The sequence below is a fragment of the Bacillus rossius genome, chromosome 7 (genome assembly GCF_032445375.1).
Source record: "Bacillus rossius redtenbacheri isolate Brsri chromosome 7, Brsri_v3, whole genome shotgun sequence".
Lineage (NCBI taxonomy): Eukaryota > Metazoa > Arthropoda > Insecta > Phasmatodea > Bacillidae > Bacillus > Bacillus rossius.
Window position 1 is genome coordinate 41,719,655 of NC_086335.1, and position 20,062 is coordinate 41,739,716.

The following is a 20,062-nucleotide window of genomic DNA, read 5'->3' on the forward strand; positions in this document are numbered from 1 at the left end:
GTCATTTCCCGCTTGGTGAATCTTCCGAAATTACAATCTGGCTGAGGGCTTGCTTCTGTACACTGGTCGACGAGTGACTGAATTATTTTCCAGTTATGTACCAGGTGGCTGTTCTCGCTGGGCATGCACACTCACACACCCTGGTGGTTGTTGTGCCATGCTGCTCTCTCTTCTCTTACATTCCTCTTGGACTTCCACAAGCTGCTTCCTGTTCCGGCGTATGTTCCTGCTGCCAGTCTCCATGATGAATGACCTGGGTTGGTTGGCTAATTTAACCACCGTGCATTACATGCGCATGTCTGTTATCCATACACGTGCACCTGGATACAATGGCTGCCATGTTTGTGCCCCATGGCCTGCATAGTAGTTTCTCTTGAATCTTTCTTTGAGACACTCATCGTTTTTATGAAACAGCTAAAGTCTACTTAGTTCCGCATTGGCTACAATTATAACTAATATTGTGGTAAGGTGGAACGTAACTTCCTTCCAAACAGTATTTCTGCACATGAAAACCCCGATTCTAACGGTGTATATTAATCCGAGATTAGGGACTTTATTCATTGACAGAGTTTGTTTTGCCACCTTCAAAGCACTTTTTTCTGCTTCACCATTAGACTATTGAAATTTAGCGCTTTAAGTAACATGCATGAAACCGTATTTCTTTGCAAACTGCTGGAACTAGTATACTGTAAATCGAGTGCCCCCATCTGTACGAACTGTTTCTGGGATGCCATGAGGAGCAAATATGTTTTCATCTCGCAAGATCACCGCCTCTGATGTAAGTCGATCACGTACTAATTCAAAATATCTTGAGAAGTAGTCTTGCACCACCAGATGAAGCACATTAGCTAACTCAAAAAGGTCTACTAGACCTTCCAGGTATTGCTGGAGGTAGCAATGGTTCAGCTCGTTGAACTCGCTGCTGCAGCCACTGATGTCGGTTTTCTATGCGTCTTTTGATATCTGTCGCCACCACACCGACTCTCTGACCCGACCATGACACTTAACCACGCCCATGTGACCTTCGTGAATTTTACGAAGCATGTCTGCTCGTAGCTGCCTAGGTATTAAACGTGGTCTTTTCATTAAAATGCCTTTTTGGTATGCTAACTGCCCTCTGAACTACCAGAATGGCGAGTGCTTATTGTCTAAGCCATTCAGTATGCATTTCTTTAAAGATTTACATTCTTTGTCAGCATCCCCCGCTACACTCTTGTATGAGAAAGCATCTGTGGTCAAGATAAAAAGATGCGCAAGAGTTAATTGTAATGATTATTTTCGTGATATCTTACAGCTTGCAAATAGCACTTAGTAAATACTTGGTGGGGAAACAAATACAATCATTTTATCGAGACAAATTTACAAGAATAGCCTTTGAATAATACTTGTGTTAAAAAAGGAAATGTCCTGAGTCTTAATAATAAAATGTTAACCAGAGATAGTAATAAACTATGATGAAATCAAATAATGATATATCAAATAAAAAAGATATACCTATTATAAATTAAAAAAAAACTAAATAAATCAACAAATTTAGTTATAGCCACTGGAATTTTAGTTTACTAAGCCAAAACTCAGATAATATCGTGGTGATAGCAATCAGCACTTCAAACACTTTGTACGAAATCTGAGAATGTGTGTGTGTACACACACACACACCTATATATATACACACATACATATATATATATATATGCATCATGGCTGTGATTTATTCGTGAACAGAATCACAGAATGTGCCGCATCAGCAAACACCTTACCTGTAGATGGACCAGGCGTGCAGGTCCTCAGAGGTGGAGGGGGTGAGGCCGGTGGCGGGGTGCGACCTGGGGCCGGCCTGCTGCTGGGCGTCGGCGGGGGGCGCGACTCCGGGCGCCATGTTGAGGGGGGAAGGGGGCACGGAGTAGCGACGCTCCATACTGTCCACCCGCTACGTCGTCGTCATCTCCCCTGCGGCAAGCACAGCACCGCCCGGCTCAGCGCCAGCACATGTTCCAGGTGCACTTTACTGCCTCGCCTACATTCACTAACATCAGGGGCGCAACAACTAAATTTCCAAAAGGGGGGCAATATACTTTTTTTATAAAGAATAATCGATCCCCCCTATTGGAGCGGGGGGTCAGGGGGTCCTCCCCCGGGAAAATTTGTATTTCAAGGTGGAAAATGGTGCTATTTAAGCAGTTTTATTATCTAAAATTGATTACACTTTCTTTGCCCCCGTTTGCCCCCACTTCAAGATTTTAGAGGGGGGGAAAAATACCCTTGCCCCCCCCCCCCCCCCTGTTGTTGCGCCCCTGACTACATAACCTCGGCAGGAAACTGCCATTCTGCAGATGCCAACTGCAATGGCGACTTCTCTGGGATTAATTCAACAGCCCATAAGCTTAGCAAATACATTTGAATGATGATTCTTCAACTTTAATGCTGATATGACCCACAAGCTTAAAAAAAATTATAACAATTTACTACCATTCCACACTGAACTGGCTTGCTTACAAAACACTTACAGCACATGAATTGTTTACAAATGTTCAATATGTAAAAACTTATTGTGACACAAAAATATACTACACAGGTATTCCAGTTCTGTGCATTGCACGTAGCCTAAAGGGAAAGTTCATGTATAATAATCCCGATGATTTAATTAAGTTTCTGAGGGTTTCATTGTATGAAATAAAACATTTATGCTCCTGATAAACTCTGATTTATACTTCTGCTTAATCCTGAGGTAAGAATTGTGTACTCTGGAGTACTGCAAGTTCCAATAAAATATTGTTGTATTCAAATAATGTGAATATTTATAAATAAGTAAGCAAATCTCACAAAACTAGTGTCATCTAAATTCATAGTATATTCAGAAACTGATCGATTTAAGGTCAGTACTATCATTACCTGCAATTCCGGCGATGTCAGTATGAAAATGTATCTTTAAATTTGACATCTCCAACACTATCATAGATTTAGTACTTAATTTAAGATTTTTAAAACGCCTATTTGCAAACCGTTGTTTAAAAAGCTTCCCATTATTACCTGCGCATATTAAGCACGGTAGAACAAAACAGAGCCAAAAGTGATATAAAAAAGTTAACTTTTCTGGGGCTTTAAAACCAAATAAATAAAAAGTTTATATAATAACTTCATGCTTGTAAGCGCGCACACATTTTAACTAAACACACTCTTTTAATATATAAAATTTATTTCAAAATAACTTTACCATCGACAGTGCAAGCTTTTACATATTGTTTTTTACTAGTCTATATTTCTATATAATTATTGTACAGCGGGACTGTAAGTTTGTTTGCAGGATATATATATATATATATATATATATATATATATATATATATATATATACATATAGTTGTCACTCGGGGGAAAACCGTATGTTCACAACAACGCGTTATTTTGCACCGCCATCTTTGCATCGCGCCGTTTTTTGTGAATCCAGCATCACACGTACAATTTTCCGCACGACATACATTGTCCCGAGACGCTCCACGAGCAACTCTGTTCTGGCCATCCCCGTACAGTCGTCTAAATGCTTGTCAGGGTCTTTCGCAGCCACGACTAGCAGGCCCTGAACTAGGCGACAAGGCAATCAAAAAACATAGCTAGTTTAAAACATCTTTGGAACACCTACTTACCTTGATCACTTCGCGGCTTACCTAATGCTTGAATCTGTGTGAGACTGGTTTTAATGTACTTCTACTTATTGTTTTATTGTTTTGGCAACGCCTTTTTTTAAAGTAGTAATTAACTCCCAGCACGTGTATGCCTATGCTTAATTTTTAGTAACCTGTAAATTTAAACTTGGTTGAATTTTGTAATTTTTACCTCGTACGCTTAGATTCTGCTCTCTATATTATTACATATTTTATGATCTATTATATTTATGTTATTTTTATTTTATTTTTGTAAAATTTCTATGTATAATGTAATAGCAGAAAATGTGGTTAAGTGTAGGAAGATGCGTATCGCCGTAACTTCGCTAACAATAAAGATGATAGTAAATAAAGTAATACATACTTCAAACAAGTCGCAACACGTACTCTTCGATAAAAGGTAGGCTCTACATATTTATGTCTGACTTCAGTATTGAAGTGTGGAATTCGCTGTGAGGGAAACAGCGGTTCATTTCTTTTCTACGGCGAGCGACGAAGGACGTAAACGAACTGGAACGGCCGGCAGAGGGCGCTGGCAGGCAGCTGACCCAGCCGCGTCCTTGGAGAGGAGATCTACCTGAGGAGGGTCACTCAACCGCCTCCCTCCTCTACTTCCCCCCTCCCCCACACCATTCATGTACTGTCTTCTTCACGCCTCTCGTCTTACCGGACAAAAGGAAAGACAACAAACAAAGAAGCCGCGAAAACTACAGCCAGAGATACACTTGTGTACCGAGTACACCGTGGAGTTAATGGAAAAAGTGAAGTCCCGTTTCTGAAACCTGGGAATCTAAAATAAACAAGGTGTCCAGGACTGCTAAACGTAATTACTACGGATGTTTCAGAGATTAAAAATTTTTTCAAAGTTTGTAACGATTTCAGTTATTTTACCAACTTTTTTTCCCTAGTAACCCCACTATTTGCACGTCCTTATCTCACCGATGGGGTCTAGAATCCCAATAAAGTCTATCCCACGAACGAATGCACCTATCTTACAGCACATAGGCAGTTAAATCTGTTAAATATTCTTCAAGCAAGAAGTTAATGTCTTTCAGTACTCGCCATAAATAAGTATACAACATCTAACCTCGGTAACGAGCAATTTCGGGGGCCTGGAAGACTGCCATACTGGAAAACTACCATAATGGTGGTATTCCGCCTGGCCTCTTCGAAAAAGGCAGTAAAGTACCATAACGAAAAACTGCCATAATGCGACGGAATTCTGCCATATTTTCTTATACACTCCATGGAATGAGAACATCAGCATTGCGTTCGAAGTAGTGTATAGAATACTCGGTAGGTAGCGCTGTCAACACTCCTACCTACATATAATGCTTCTGAATGTCATAGTTGCAATCACAAATCATCGCATAGATCGCGCACTAGTAGAAACAAATGTTTCCAAAAATTTGCTATAGGAAGCATAACTGTATTCATATTACGACGATTTGTAAAAAAAAATGTAGTTTTCCATTATGGTACTTTTCCGTCACCTCCGTCAAAACTTAAAAGGGCAAAGGGCAATTCTGCCAAAATTTCTACTACATTCTACGGAATGAGGAAAACGGCCTTACTCGTAAAATAGTTATGTAACTAGCTGCAAGTGCAAGTTAAAGTTTTCTTATATAATGTTTTCATTATTAGGGTGATAGAACACACAAAAAACCCCTCAGATATTAAGGTTTTAAATATCCATATTAAATTATTTAAAGTCTACAAAATGCGAGGAAAATATTTTCGTGTAGTGTAGAAAGCACAGGTCAAGCAGCACGGGCGCTCTAGGGGTGACATCGGCTCGTACATCGAATGTTGGTGGGCTTCATTAAAACTGTCAGATCAAATTGAACGAACTTGAACAAAAACACATAAACTAACACAAGACATACACTGATACCTACCAATAACAAAAATCTTAAAACATAAACATAAATATGTCGATTATAAAAGTTTTAAATAACGTTTTGCTTAAGTTTTTTACCAATGAATGTTTCTAGATTATTCAAAAAGAGTTATAATTTTTTACACATTTTATAGTTACTAATGGTTTTTAAAAGTGTCACTTATTCTGTAATTACAAGTTGGAATTCTTAATCAAACCGAGATATTTTGTCTGAACCATCAAAAATGGTAATAAAATGTATATAATAAAAAGTGCATCACTAATTGAACGTCTAATAAATAGAAAATGCAAATAGTTTACATAGGAATGTACCATATTGAAAATAATTTAAATGCATACTTTCAATTCTATTCTAATTAAAATTAGTTGATGCAGAGAAAGTTATAAATTTAATAAGACCTAAAGATCTTTATGTGTTGTTAATAGTATAGTCTACATGTTGGTGAGAAAAAAAAGCTTGGAATCTAATATAACTTGAAGGTCTTAAAGAGGACACCACGTTTAATGTCATTACTTACTATGTGATAATTCTGATTAATTGAATTAGTTTTTTTACTAAAGGTTATACAATAAATTGTATCATAATTCAGAGGCGTTTGTTAAAGTGAAAATCAGATCTGGACAGCAGAAATATCTTGCTGAATAGTTCCACAAAAATATTTTCCAATTACTTATATGATGAATACTACGCATTGCTACTACGCATTGCTTGACGAGACCTAAAATTGATATTTTTTAATCATAAGATTGTTGGAAAGTATCAAAGGCTTGTTGAAATAAATAGAATATTTTATTTATATCTGGATGTTATACTGGTACATATACACGTATTTACATATATAAAATACGTGTGTGTATTAAAGACGATCTTCCTGATTGAAAAATATGTGTTTTTTTCTCTCAAAAATAATGCATGTGCCTATAAATATTTTTTCCTCGAAAACTTCTAAAATACTACATAACAAAGGTATTGGTCAATATTTTGTGACTAAAATTTAACTGTCAATAATACTTCAAGAAAACATATACCGATAAATGGTTGAACACACAACATCGTAAAACAACCACTCACTGACTGATAACACTTAATTCAAATATTTTATGTACGAAAGTAAAACATTTTTAAATGTTTGTTTGAAATTATTTATAACATTTTGGAACGATAATGCCACAGTTACTAAAAACTAAAACGCTACAAAATTACAAAAAAAAAAAAAAATATATTTTTGCAAAACTCCGTTCCCCCGGAGAAACCCCCGGTAAGGCCACCGCATGGGGAGCCCAAGTAAAGAAACGGGCTCCCCATTTGGAAGCCACCTGGAAGGTTTTTTTCTGTTCCACCCACCGTTTCTTTGGTAGCCTGACTTTTTGCAAGGGATTGCATTCATACCAGAGAAAATGCCACCATTTTGTCTGGGCAATCCGCCTTGGAGAAGCCGGGGCGCGAACCCGGGTCCTACAAGTTACAAGGCAGGCGCTCTACCCCAGAACCAGAGTGGTAGAGCGGATACTTGCAGTCTTCTTAACACTGACATGATGTTATTCCATGAGTTTACTGTAGTTTCGTGTGTCATTAACACGTGCAGAACGTGCAGTATAATCTAAAATTATGTAATTTAATAACAGTGAAATATAATTTATACCTATAACTAGTCTGGCAATTTTTTTAGTTAATTTCCTGCAAACAAACTTACAGTCCCGCTCTAGAATAATTATATAGAAATATAGACTAGTAAAAAAAAAATATGTAAAAGCTTGCACTGTCGATGGTAAAGTTATTTTGAAATAAATTTTATATATTAAAAGAGTGTGTTTAGTTAAAATGTGTGCGCGCTTACAAGCATGAAGTTATTATATAAACTTTTTATTTATTTGGTTTTAAAGCCCCAGAAAAGTTAACTTTTTTATATCACTTTTGGCTCTGTTTTGTTTTATCGTGCTTAATATGCGCAGGTAATACTGGGCAGCTATTTAAACAACGGTTTGCAAATAGGCATTTTAAAAATCTTAAATTAAGTACTATATATGTATATGTATATGAAATTATATATAGTCTTGCTGTTACATATGCACCAAAAATACAACAACCGTCGATGATTGCTTTTTTTTTTAAATATATATGTTTAAGAGAGTAATTTGTTTAGTTGTAAAAATAACTGCGCTCAAAAAATTTTTAAGAGATTTTATAGACAAGTTTAGTAAACAACTCCTTAAATATACAAGAATATAATATAATTACCAAAACACAAGTGCAACCATCTTAAGAAAACAAAATTTGATAAACATTTCAGTAATGCCGCACCAGTGACGCGATGGAAATGGAAAAAAAAATTTCCGATCGGGAATTCTGTTGCGTCCTTTTGTCGCGCGTGGAACGTGATCGGTTAATATCTTCGCGTCGCGATATTGTGATTCGCAGTAAAAAAAATTTTGTGTACTTTTACAAAAGATTCATTTGGAAACCAGTTGCCAAGATATTTTTAATTTGTATACACAATGGTTGGTTTAGTTTTGCACATTTGAAATACTTTTTTTTTTCCTCGAGAAAATACTGAGAATAGGCCTATCTTACGAAAATTAGCGCATATTTTTTTATATTTTAATTTATGTTACATACAAGCAAATTTTTTTTTTTAAACCACGGAATAGATAATCGAATACTTAACAATTTGGCATTATTTTGTTTTACCGTGTTTATTAATGCGCGCAATTGATGCTGGGATGCTATTAAGGGAACAATTTACAAATAACTTTTACTACTTGAGGTACTGGGAAAACACAAAGCATAATACATGCCCGGGTAAGAATTCGAACCAAGTGTTAATGCGAACTATTTTATTTTGTAGTGAGACGTTTATTTTCATGAATATTTCTGTTCTATTAAAAAATATATATATATTCCGGTGTTCCAGCACGAATGACTGCATTGTGCGACCGCCATGTTCCACGCCCGGGAGCCGAGCAGGAAGTCGGGCTCCGAGGTTGCGGCGTGAGAATCACCCCGTCGCGTCGTGGGAGACTCGTCGCGGCTCGCGTGCGCGTGCGCGGGGCCCGTGAAACGACTCGCGGCACGCAGCCACCCACCCACACGCGGTCTACGCGCCAGCGGCCCCCGAAAAGGTGTTCCGCGGCAGGGTCACGCGGTTCTCTGGTGCGAGCGCGCTCGCGGAACCCGAGAACACACGAGGCTATCCTGAGCGAACGATCAGTAAACGTATTTTTGACATTCGATCTTTAACTCGCATTTTGCATGCTTTGCATTACCTTAACGGTGTCGTCTGGAAAGAAAACATCCTTCGATGACCGAATATTGTACCAAATCACTGTGTAGCGTATTATTATCATCATAGACCATTACAACATGAAAACAATTAAGTATCAGAGGTCTTTAACAATAAGAAGTAAATAAATATAAATTTGTTTTGAATTTTCAAAATTATTGTCAAATAACTTTCTTTGAAGGAATTGGGGTTCCGCAATATATATATATATATATATATATATATATATATATATATCTACCATAGAGTTCCTGGCTGGAAACAAAAATGGGAACCGCTTGTCTATGCCATGGCGCCTGTCTCTAATCCAACAGTGCCAATAACAGGGCCGTCGAGGAAAAAAAAAAGGGGGGGGGGGGAGGGGGAAGGGTGAAGGACAGAATCTCGGGGGCCCGAGCACCAAGCCCGTTCGAGTTACCAGATTTGTTGACGATTGAGTTTATCCTGAAACATGGACCGACTTACAAGTCTATTGCAAATATAATTATTTGGAAATCTTACAAGTTATGCAATACGCACAGATTACATGTACAGTTATAGCCACTGAAAAGTTTACAGTTTAATTTTTTTTGGATTGTGGGGGTTGAAAATCACTAAAAACGAATGTTGTGCAAGTATATTGTTAAAATGTATAGGCAGTTATTTGTTTTTTGTGCATTTTTAGATTCAAAAAGATCGTTTATTTCTTTAGTTAATAATTTAATTTGAAATTCATCTGTCAATTAACACACATGTAACTTGCCGCCCAAAATTCAGCGATATGTGCGACAGATTTCCGCAGATAACGAAAATCTCTCACACATATCGTTGAAGGTTGGCCGGCAAGTTTTTTATAATTTTTTTGGTGACTGCGTTGGATTAAAAATGTCCTTTTAACGTGGCGAAGACGTTTGGCTGTTGAAATAAATCAGTGTGTTACTTTTTTAAAACACATTATTTATGTTCCCACGAGAACGAAACAGCCGCTGACATGGACGTCGTGCAAGCAGGTTGCTGAAAGTTCGCCAGTACTTACTTGCGGTTCGTGTATTTCTTCAAGTGCATGGGAAGTCTTTACCATCATTTGAAAGGCATCGTCTTCCTGCCGGAAAAAAAAATAAAGCCAAATATGATAATTTGTGAATATTTTTTTTCGCACATCACGCGCGTGATTTGCTAAGGCCCGGCGCACGACAGAGCTTAGGCCGTGCACAGTTCAGGAATGCTGCACAGTATTCACATTAGTGTAGGCGCGGTGGGCACGATGAATGCACTGTGGCTTTTAGCTTTTGAGATCAGATTCCGATTAAGAAATTCATACTGTAAAACTATACTTTATGACAACAATCGCAGAATAAGAAAGGGTTTTTGGCGTCGCGAATCTACGGGTTTCAAGTAATCTGAGTGTAATGCATCACACACGATCGTGCATGGTCTGACAGCTACTTGAAGTTCCTCTGGCATACCGGGCACGCCGAAATAAACGTCCATAACTAGAGGTGCGGAAACTTAGCGCATTCATTTAGTCGCAAGTCAGAATGCAAAATTGCACACTCATGCGCTGTTTTCATGATTGGACCACAGTTATTTGGACACGCCCCTCTACGACCGCGAGCCAACGATGCCCAGCTAGGAGAGACGTAAGCGAATCAGGTACTGTCAGTTAAGGATAAAAACTGTTCTCGCTAAGAAACCAACCAATGGGAAAGCAAAAATGGATTGAGCACATTACCTTGAGGCCAGACGAACCCGCGATATAACACTAAAATCTCGCTGCTTCGAAAGCACACGCAGCAAACAGCGGACTGCGCGCAGGAAGCTCCGTAGTGGCTGCGGCACGCAAGCACGTGCAAGCACGTGCAGGCACGAGCCCGTCGATGTGCGACTCGCAACCACGTAACTACGTCCCAATGTGCAGGTTTGTAAACCACCCAATTAATGCGACGACGCAACAGTGAACACGCAACCGACGCAAGAAACTCACAGTCGTTTATTAAGCACGCAAGTCGCGAGACGTTACAAAACGTATTACTTAAAATGTTAAAACAGTATAGTAAAATATATTTCTACCCTAGGCTTCTAATGATAATTCATATTTATCACGAAAAAGTCTTAACATCTTTCATTGTATGGAAGTTTAACAAGTGTAAACATGATGTATATAATGAAAAGAAATTCGTGGGCTTCTATGCACATAACATCTGCGTTTAAGGCATATTTCTCTTCAAAATATGGCCGTCGAAAACTCAAGCCAAAAAACCAAGAAATTTTGGATGTTGAATAATATTTGCTACGAGTTATTACATCTCGCGTAGGTAGTTCATAAACCGGGACTCTAAAATATGATTGCTGTACATTTTGCGTCTTGCGTCTCTTTCGTTCTTGCATTTTTTTTTGCGTAGTTTACAACCCGGCCTAAACGTCGGTAGGTAAAAATGAAGGATGAAAATCTCGTGGCCAATGTCAGCATCAGAGGTTGCAGAAGAAGCAGGGTCACAGAACCAGTACCACGCGTCGCTACGTGGATGCTGCGTCTGATGTGACCCTACGGTGACACCGGAGTGCTGCGAGAACTAAGGTCTCACGACAACGTCCGCCACGTTTCCCACTTGCGAGACATCCCGGAGTGACTCTGCCTGGAATGAAACCCGGACCACCTGATGGTCGGCGCGGTCCCCAGCTAGCTGACCAACTGTGCTTGTTGCGCTTTCTTTAGCGACAATGTGCGGTACTGTATTTCTCATCACATTATTAGGAGATATGTGCTTGCAAAAATATTTGACAGGCTAGTAAAATAATTACTATTTTGTAGCAAGAGAGAAATGAAATTGGTAATTGCACGCCTACCTACCAATAAAAAGTAGGCGGTGCTAGGATTTGATATTCTGCTTTAGCCAACATTATAAGTTCGTTAATGATATTCAAATAATATCATTTAATTTTTAAAAAACTTGCAGGTCTATTAGAATAAATTGATATGTTAACAATAAAACGCCTGTTTCCCCCCCCCCCCCCCCCCCCCCCCCCCGCAAGATGTTGGTACCGTGCAAGGCAGCATTTAATGCTTGCATTCAACGGCGCGTGCAGAAAACCACGTTTAGGTATTTTCAAGCATGTAATTTGACTTTTTTTTTTTTTTGCTATTTTGCTGACTTTTCATCATAAATATGTGAAATGATTAAAATATATATATTTTTTAAAAGAAAATAAAGTGTTTATCTTCCCGCTGCCATGTTTGTACTGTATGTGTTAAACAAACACCTACAGTGTTCACATTGGTCATGCAGTCTGCCGCATGCCGACTGCCGTCCGAAAGGAGTCTTCCTGCTACGTGAGCTCAGCAGGAGAGCTCGCGCCGCTTCAAGGACGACGGCGATGACTCACGGGCCGTGGACTGACGCGGCTCCTCCCCTGCCAAGGACTCGACCTCCAGATCCGGCCGATGCCCGCCCACGTGGGTCTGTCGCGAGGCATGCGGGGCGACACGGCGACGTCACTGCAACCCGCCTCCCCCCCCCCCTTTCCCAGTGCCGTGGTCAGTGTTTCATTAGGTGGGGGAAGTTGTTTTGGGGGTAATTACGGTACAAATGCTCCTCCCACCTCGGCCGATTGTAAATACTCAATTGGTGATTTACGTATTCTAAAAATTTAAAACACAATAATTTTGCACTCATAAAATTACGAAAGTATATCACTATAATTTAATTATATCGTCAATTAATACATTTTTCTTCATATTGTTTTGGACGTGGAAAAAAAGGCGAGGGACTCAAATTCCACTGACAAACTACTCCCTCCCCCCCTTCCTCCTGGTTAAGGGACTAACAGATTGTATCATTAGAGGCTGGAAAATTTAACATAAATTATTTCCAAATTAGCACATATGATTTTATTATTATAGACTATATTATTGTGGAAGTTTTTTTTAAATGAAAATTATTTAAAATTAATTACCAACTTTCGAATTGTTTGAAAACTAAATATTCATTAAAACAAATACTTACAAATTACATTTTACTTTTATTTTGTACTAAGCTTATTTTACTGCAAAATTAGTTATGCACCATGCTAGCAAACAATAAGTTATAGATTCAAATTAAAATAATTGACAAATAAATAGGATTGATAGTGTACAACTTATATTTGAAGTAATCTCGGAAACATATACCTTGGCCACAAGGGCGTCGCTAGCCGATGGCCAGCCGATTGCCTGGGAAGGGGGGAGTTTGGGGAAAAGTATGTATTTTTTTGGCATTTGGCTACATTTTTTGAATCTTTAGGGCTCTGGGGGGGGGGGGCAACTGCCCCCCTACCCCCCACCCCCTGGCGAGGCCCTTGCTTGGCCACATCGCAGAACCATGGCTATGTGACGAAGCATGCTGCCACAAAAAATAATGCAGAGAACGATAACCAGAAAACAGCAACACTGTTTCATGCATACTTTACCTAGATATGCTTCCATATTAGCTTATTTCTTACTGAAGAACCTCCCCTTATTTTTAATGGGTCGATGTGATTCGGTCACTTCACTAACACCTGGTAGTCGACTGGTCCACGGTAGTAGAGGGAAGTGTCCCAAAAATTATTGCTATCCAAACATAAAAGAAATAGAGATGTGTAAATGTTTACTTGGCGACCAAAATACCGCGCGAAATTCCGATGTCTCTAGCCGTCAGGAACCAAATGCCATTTTTATTTGAAATCTTAATTTTAAAAAATGAGTAATATTTGTAATTTCTTTGAAAATGAATTAACATTAAAAATAATAATGCCACACTATGTGGCTGTGACCGAGATTAAAATATTATCTGCGAGTCTTGGTGAAAATGACTGTAGACACAAAAAAGTGTTCCTGATCGCATAACTACGTCCAGTTTATGTGAAATACTGAGCCAATAAAAACTCTCAACCAAACTGAATCGTAGTTGACCCAATACAAAAAAAAACCACATAAGAGCAGCCAATGAACATGTGATATTAACTTGGTTACATAGATGACTGTGGATTCTATCCTAGAGGTCATCGAACCTTCAAATATTAGCAGTCCCTACCTGTCATTTCGCGACATATTTTACCACCATATTTAAAATTATAACTCGAGTCTAGCCTGTTGGTCAAATGGTAGGGTTTTTACCCAGCAATAAAAACGAATTCTCAACGAAATAAACACGAGCATCTACAGTGAGAAAAATGTTTGGCCAGAAGTACCGCCAGGATAGACTCTACCACACACTACACACTCGGGCAAATGCCACCTGTTCATTGGCTGCTAACTTGTGAGTCGTCTCGACTGAGTGTCTGTGATTCGACACTTCTTTGAGCGAGGGTCTCTAATTGGCCCTCATTACTCCAGATTAACAGTGAACCAGTGGTAGAAGCAGCGCTAAGGTATAATTATTTAAATTGTAGCATATCACGAAATGAACCCGCGATTATTGCAGGTCTCTAGCCAGAAGCAATAAAGTACAACTTGTTTTCAAATGGCAAACTAAATATCTAGTCTCTGCAACGAAATATTTTACTGGTTAAACTAAATTCTGCATGTTAAAAAAAATAACAAATAAATAAAATCTGATTGAAGGTAAAATATTCGCCCAGTATTCAGGAAAAGTTTTAAATTTCACACCGACATTACGTGAATATTTGCAGGTCGCTAACGGCAGGTGGCATTTCAAACATCGCGGCATGTCGTTCTGAGAGGAGTGTCCGCCGCTTTCACCATTACACAAGCAGTCCGTGCCCCAAAACCTAGATTCCACTCTAACCAGAAACACTGGATTCACGCACTTTCTGAACTGAAGAAGCGAGCACCCACTGTCTGAGATCGTAAAGCTGAACCACTGATTTCAACCTGCGATATGTTACTTCCGGGAAACTCTGTTATAGCTAGTGACCCGGAAATTTCTCGGATTAGTCTGGCCTCAGGGTAGAATTCAAAGTCATAGATGTGCTCAACTATTGTTTGCTTTCTCAGTGGTTAATTTCTTAGAGAGAGCATTTTTTTCCCTTTGTAATTGGCACTACCTGATTCGCTTACTTCTCTCCTAGCTGGGCATCGTTGGCTCACGGTCGTAGAGGGGCGTGTCCAAATAACCGCGGTTCAATCATGAGCAAACACAATACGAGAGTGTTAAGGTTTGCATTCTAACTTGCGACATATTGAAAGCGCGAAATTTCCGTATATCTAGTTTTAGCGAAGGAATACCTTGGCCTATGGCTACAGACTCGAAAATATCGCAGATTCTTTTGGTCCTTGCTTTGATGACTGGCCCATAATTGTTTGGACTCTCCATTCTACGACTGCGGGCCAGTTGACTACCAGCTAGCAGAAGAGTGGTCAAATCACACTGGCCTACTATAAATAAGGAGAGGTTCTACAGCACGAAATCAGCCAATAGGAAAGCATATGTAGGAAGAGTACGGACGTAAATGTGTAGTAGGATTTGCAAGGGGGGACTGCGGAAATTCGCAAAACAAGGGGAGGGGGAGTTTTGCAAGTGGGATTTAACCGACACACGTCATCTCTGGATAGGTTGTTCATATTTATGTATACTACCCATAATTGTTCTCTATGTGCATACAATAAACAGAAAAATCTCAAATGTACAGAAAGTTTTCAATAAAACATAATTTTGACGTTTACGTTTATCGATCCCGTTTCACAGTGACGATTTTGAAACGCAAGTGGTTTATTTGTAATTTCTGGGTAGCAACCCCCCCCCCCCCCCAAATCGGCATCTAAGCCCATGAATACATAGAACTATGAATTTTAGCCAGACACGAAATGAATCCGCGATATTTCCAGGCCATCTAAGCATTTGCATGCAGTGATATCTATAAAGAATAGAAAACACGAATCGGGACGGCTGTGCTGTCCACCAGACTGCGGGGCCACCCTGTGGCGCTGCGCCATCTCGCCGGGAGGTACCTAGTTTGTAAAGCATCCTGTGGTTCTGCGCCTCGGGTGTCTCCTCCACCCCCGAGGGCACCACCCACTGGCTTGTGCGCCCGCCCGCCTCGGGCTGGTGTGCGCTTGTAAGGCATGCTTATTGCTCCAGAGCGTCAAAACAACCTTGTGCATCACTCATCAGTTGCCTTGATAAAAGTTTCACAGCTACGACCAATATACTTTAGTGGTAGTCTCCGCTCATCGGCCATACGGGTTGAAACAAAACCTCGAAACAACAATGCCTCGTAATCCAGAATAATTGTGATCGGAACGTCACAAAAAAAAAAAAAAAAAAAAAAAAGCCATATTCGCTACAACAAATAGGTATGCAGTGTTGAAAAATAAATGGCTGAATCCATCCATCGTGAACATACTGTTACCAAAAATGTTTCCAAGGTCATACGAAAAAGAAACTTTGAAAGTATGTAAACGTTCTCTAGATAACGCAAATTTAAATGTATTAGCATAAAAATGAATTTCTACAGGATCGTTTCATCATATTTTACGCCGGACACTGAATAAATAAATAACTCTGGAATAAATTAGACCAAGCGACAAGGCAAACAAAAAATCTAGCTGAAAAAATATCTTTGTAACAACTGCTTACCATGACTACTTCGCCGCTACCCTACTGCTTGAATCTGTGTGTGAATGTGCAAGTGAATGGTTTTAATGTAGTAGCACCAATTTCCCCCCCCCCCCCCACAGGGTTTTGATACTATTTGTTGTATGTTTAATTACTATCCTTTTTATGTATGCCTAAGCTTAATTTTTAATTACTTTAAATTAGTTATGGTTGAATCTTTTGTAGTAGTTAATATTTGAACATTAAGTAACAATTTTAATTTGTTCTCTTAATATTTAGTCAACATCTGCTTATATCATGCTTAATTTTTAATATTCCCCTATTTCATGTAATTGCAGAAAAGTGGTTAAGTGTAAGAAAAGGCGTACCGCCTTAACTTCGCCACCAATAAAGACAATAAATAAATAAGTTGATGTTTTGAGCTTGTGAGTAGGTGTGTTATTTATTTTTGAAAATTGGTTCCATGTATTAGCATTATTCAAAAATTAAGCCATACCCTTTTAGCCCCATCGACGTAAAAGTCGGTAAACGTTTAACTTGAAATTACCTTAAAGCAGTTACTTAGCGTTTTAATTCCTGTTAAAGGCATCAATGCGCTTTGAATTTGCCTAGCAGCTTTGATATCGGTATCTCCTTCCAAAGCCAACTCTGAAACGCCACAGGGCCGTAGGTGGATAATCTTTGGCCACAGGGTAATACATAACGCACGTGTTACTTAACTGGAAACGCTTTGACAATAGGGTAATAATGCCGTAACCTCCTAGCGTAACGTCGTGAGAATGCAGTAGCGCCATAAACTAAATAATAAAACAGTCAGTATAGAAAACTCGTGAGAAGCAGTGGTACATACAGCAAACATGAAGTTGTCATGACATTAATTATGAGAATATACTGTAGTAGTATATAATAGGGCAAGCTGGGACAGGCGTCAGGCGCGAGGAGCGAGGAGCCGACCGCCATATTGGATTGTGACGTCACGGCGGCCATCTTGTATGAGTGTAACGGGACACAGCGTAACGGGACAAGTTTGACCTTGACCTTTGACCCTCAAAATCCGCCAAAATTGGGCAAAAATTGCCCAAAATTCCACAAAATTCGTCAAAATTTACATTTCTGTGAAAAAAATTCCGCCAAAAATTCTCAAAAAATTCCACAATTTAAAAATCAGGATTTCGAAAATCCTCAAAAGTCGTTTTGTCCTAGAAAGAACCCAAATTCCTAAAAGCGGCTTAAAACTCCTAAGAGCTAGCCGCTCTAAGCCGCAGAGGTCATGACCTTGAAAATTAGGATGCCATGACAGCCATTTTGAATGATGACGTCAACGTTACAATTTCCGTTACGGCCGCCATCTTTAACTTTTTTATTTATTATCCGATTTAAACGAAATTTTTTTAAAATTTATAAAAAAATTCACTTAATAAAAATTTAATAAAATATTAATAAAAAAATTACTTTTACGACACGGAGCTCGGAGCCCTCGGTTCGAACCCGGTGAGGGCAAAAAAATAAAAATGGCGACCGATCCTTCCCCCCGTGGTGACTTTTGGCAGACTGACTCCCACCACTTTTTTTCAAAGCATATATATCGTCACCTAGTATGACATCATGTCCGCCATCTTGTCTTCGTTGCTGGAGACCACCATCTTGTTTTCGTCGGCGAGAGTGCACTGACGCCATGTTAGTTTAGTTCTTATCCGCTAGAGTGCAGTAATCATTTAGTACTGTGACACCCACCATCTTGAAATTTGGCCGCCATCTTGGAATCGTGTAATTATTTAGCTAGAAATTAGGGAAAAGTTCCAAAATTCATTAAATAAATCACTCATTAACTTACATATTGATTCGATCGATTCCTGTCCTCGGTTCGATACCCGATCGATGCAATAATGTTTAATTTTATGTAAAAAATAATAATTTCAATAAACCATGTTCAACATTCGTAAAGAGACTTTAAATCATCTACTACCATCATCCTATCAGACAACAAGACCACCATATTGGAAATTCGTAATTGTAATGCTAGAGATTCGGGAAAAAGTTCAAAAATCATTAAATAAATTTGTAATCCATATAATGATTGATTGGATCGACTTAGGTCCTTGGTTCAATCCCTGGCCGATACAAAACAACTTTAATTTAAAAAAATACTAAAAAAGTGGTAGGTTTGAGAAAATAAAAACACCACAAGTTCTTTTAAAAAAATTTTATTACATAAATTCAATACACTACTACAAGTACAAAAAAAAAACACTGACAAATTACTAAAGCCTTTTGGATTCCTCGATTCAAACAGTCTTCTTATTGTACGGACTAAGCCTTTTACATGACTTTAAATGTCTATCCGATCCGGTCATCACCGCAGCCAGAGACGGACTGAAGTTCATATCACTTATATAGTCTCATTAGCCGGTACAACACATGAGTCAAATCAATAACCATGTTCATTATACGTCTCGGAGCATTTTTTATAATGACGATGTAAGCTATCGAGACGTGAAATTAGTTTATTGCACTTATTGCACTGAAATTGTATTCTTTGAACATTATAAGAACAACCGCTTCTTTCATGTCTGCGAGCATTTGAGGTGATAGTAAATGATACACCACAGTATTTGCACTGATGCGAAGTACGCTCTTCATTAATTGAAGTATTAAATGCTGATGAAACTTCAGCTAATGGTGGAACAGCACATATCGAAGTCTCCTCCAGTGTTGTCAGAGGCGTTGCCAACGGGATCTGCTCCAACATCGTCGGCGCCGACGTCATGGTTCCCGTAGTCGATGGTACATCCTCCATCGAGTACGACGTTAAAGTCGGCAAAGATGCCATCGAAGTCTCAAGAACAAGCAATTACACGTCTTATGCACCAGAAGAAACAAACTAGGTGATCCGTACACCGTCGACGTCAGTAACAAAACTGAGCGTCCTGCTGTCTAAGACTCGCTTATATACATGCACCGTATGGAATAATACGCTAGTCAAACCAAGAACATTTTACTAAAATACTAGAGTCAAAACAACATTAAAAAAATAGAAGCACCATCAAAAAAAAGGAAGCACACTTGGAAGCACCTTCAAAAAAGGAAAAAAAAATTGGAAGCACCATCAAAAAAAGGAAGCACACTTGGAAGCACCTTCAAAAAAGGAAAAAAAAATTGGAAGCACCGACTACGAAAAGGCAGCACATTTGGAAGCACCGACTACTTAAAGGCAGCACATTTGGCAGCACCGACAACGAAAAGGCAGCACATTTGGCAGCACCGACAACGAAAAGGCAGCACATTTGGAAGCACCGACAACGCAAAGGCAGCACATTTGGAAGCACCGACTACGAAAAGGCAGCACATTTGGAAGCACCGCCTACGAAAAGGCAGCACATTTGGAAGCACCGACAACGAAAAGGCAGCACATTTGGAAGCACCGACAACGAAAAGGCAGCACATTTGGAAGCACCGACTACGAAAAGGCAGCACATTTGGAAGCACCGACAACGAAAAGGCAGCACATTTGGCAGCACCGACAACGAAAAGACAGCACATTTGGCAGCACCGACTACGAAAAGGCAGCACATTTGGAAGCACCGACAACGCAAAGGCAGCACATTTGGAAGCACCGACTACGAAAAGGCAGCACATTTGGAAGCACCGCCTACGAAAAGGCAGCACATTTGGAAGCACCGACAACGAAAAGGCAGCACATTTGGA

General features: G+C 39.3%; 1 protein-coding gene across 5 annotated transcripts in view; it reads right to left on the minus strand.

The window, feature by feature from the left end:
- The window catches only part of LOC134533900 (ATP-binding cassette sub-family G member 8), a 102,518-nt gene that overhangs the window by 28,556 nt on the left and 53,900 nt on the right, over nucleotides 1-20,062 (minus strand). For all 5 annotated transcript variants that reach the window (XM_063371682.1, XM_063371683.1, XM_063371684.1 and 2 more), the window contains one exon: nucleotides 1,761-1,950. In XM_063371682.1, coding sequence (XP_063227752.1) covers nucleotides 1,761-1,918 — 158 coding nt within the window. In that variant the 5' untranslated portion in view covers nucleotides 1,919-1,950. The remainder of the gene's footprint in view (nucleotides 1-1,760; nucleotides 1,951-20,062) is intronic.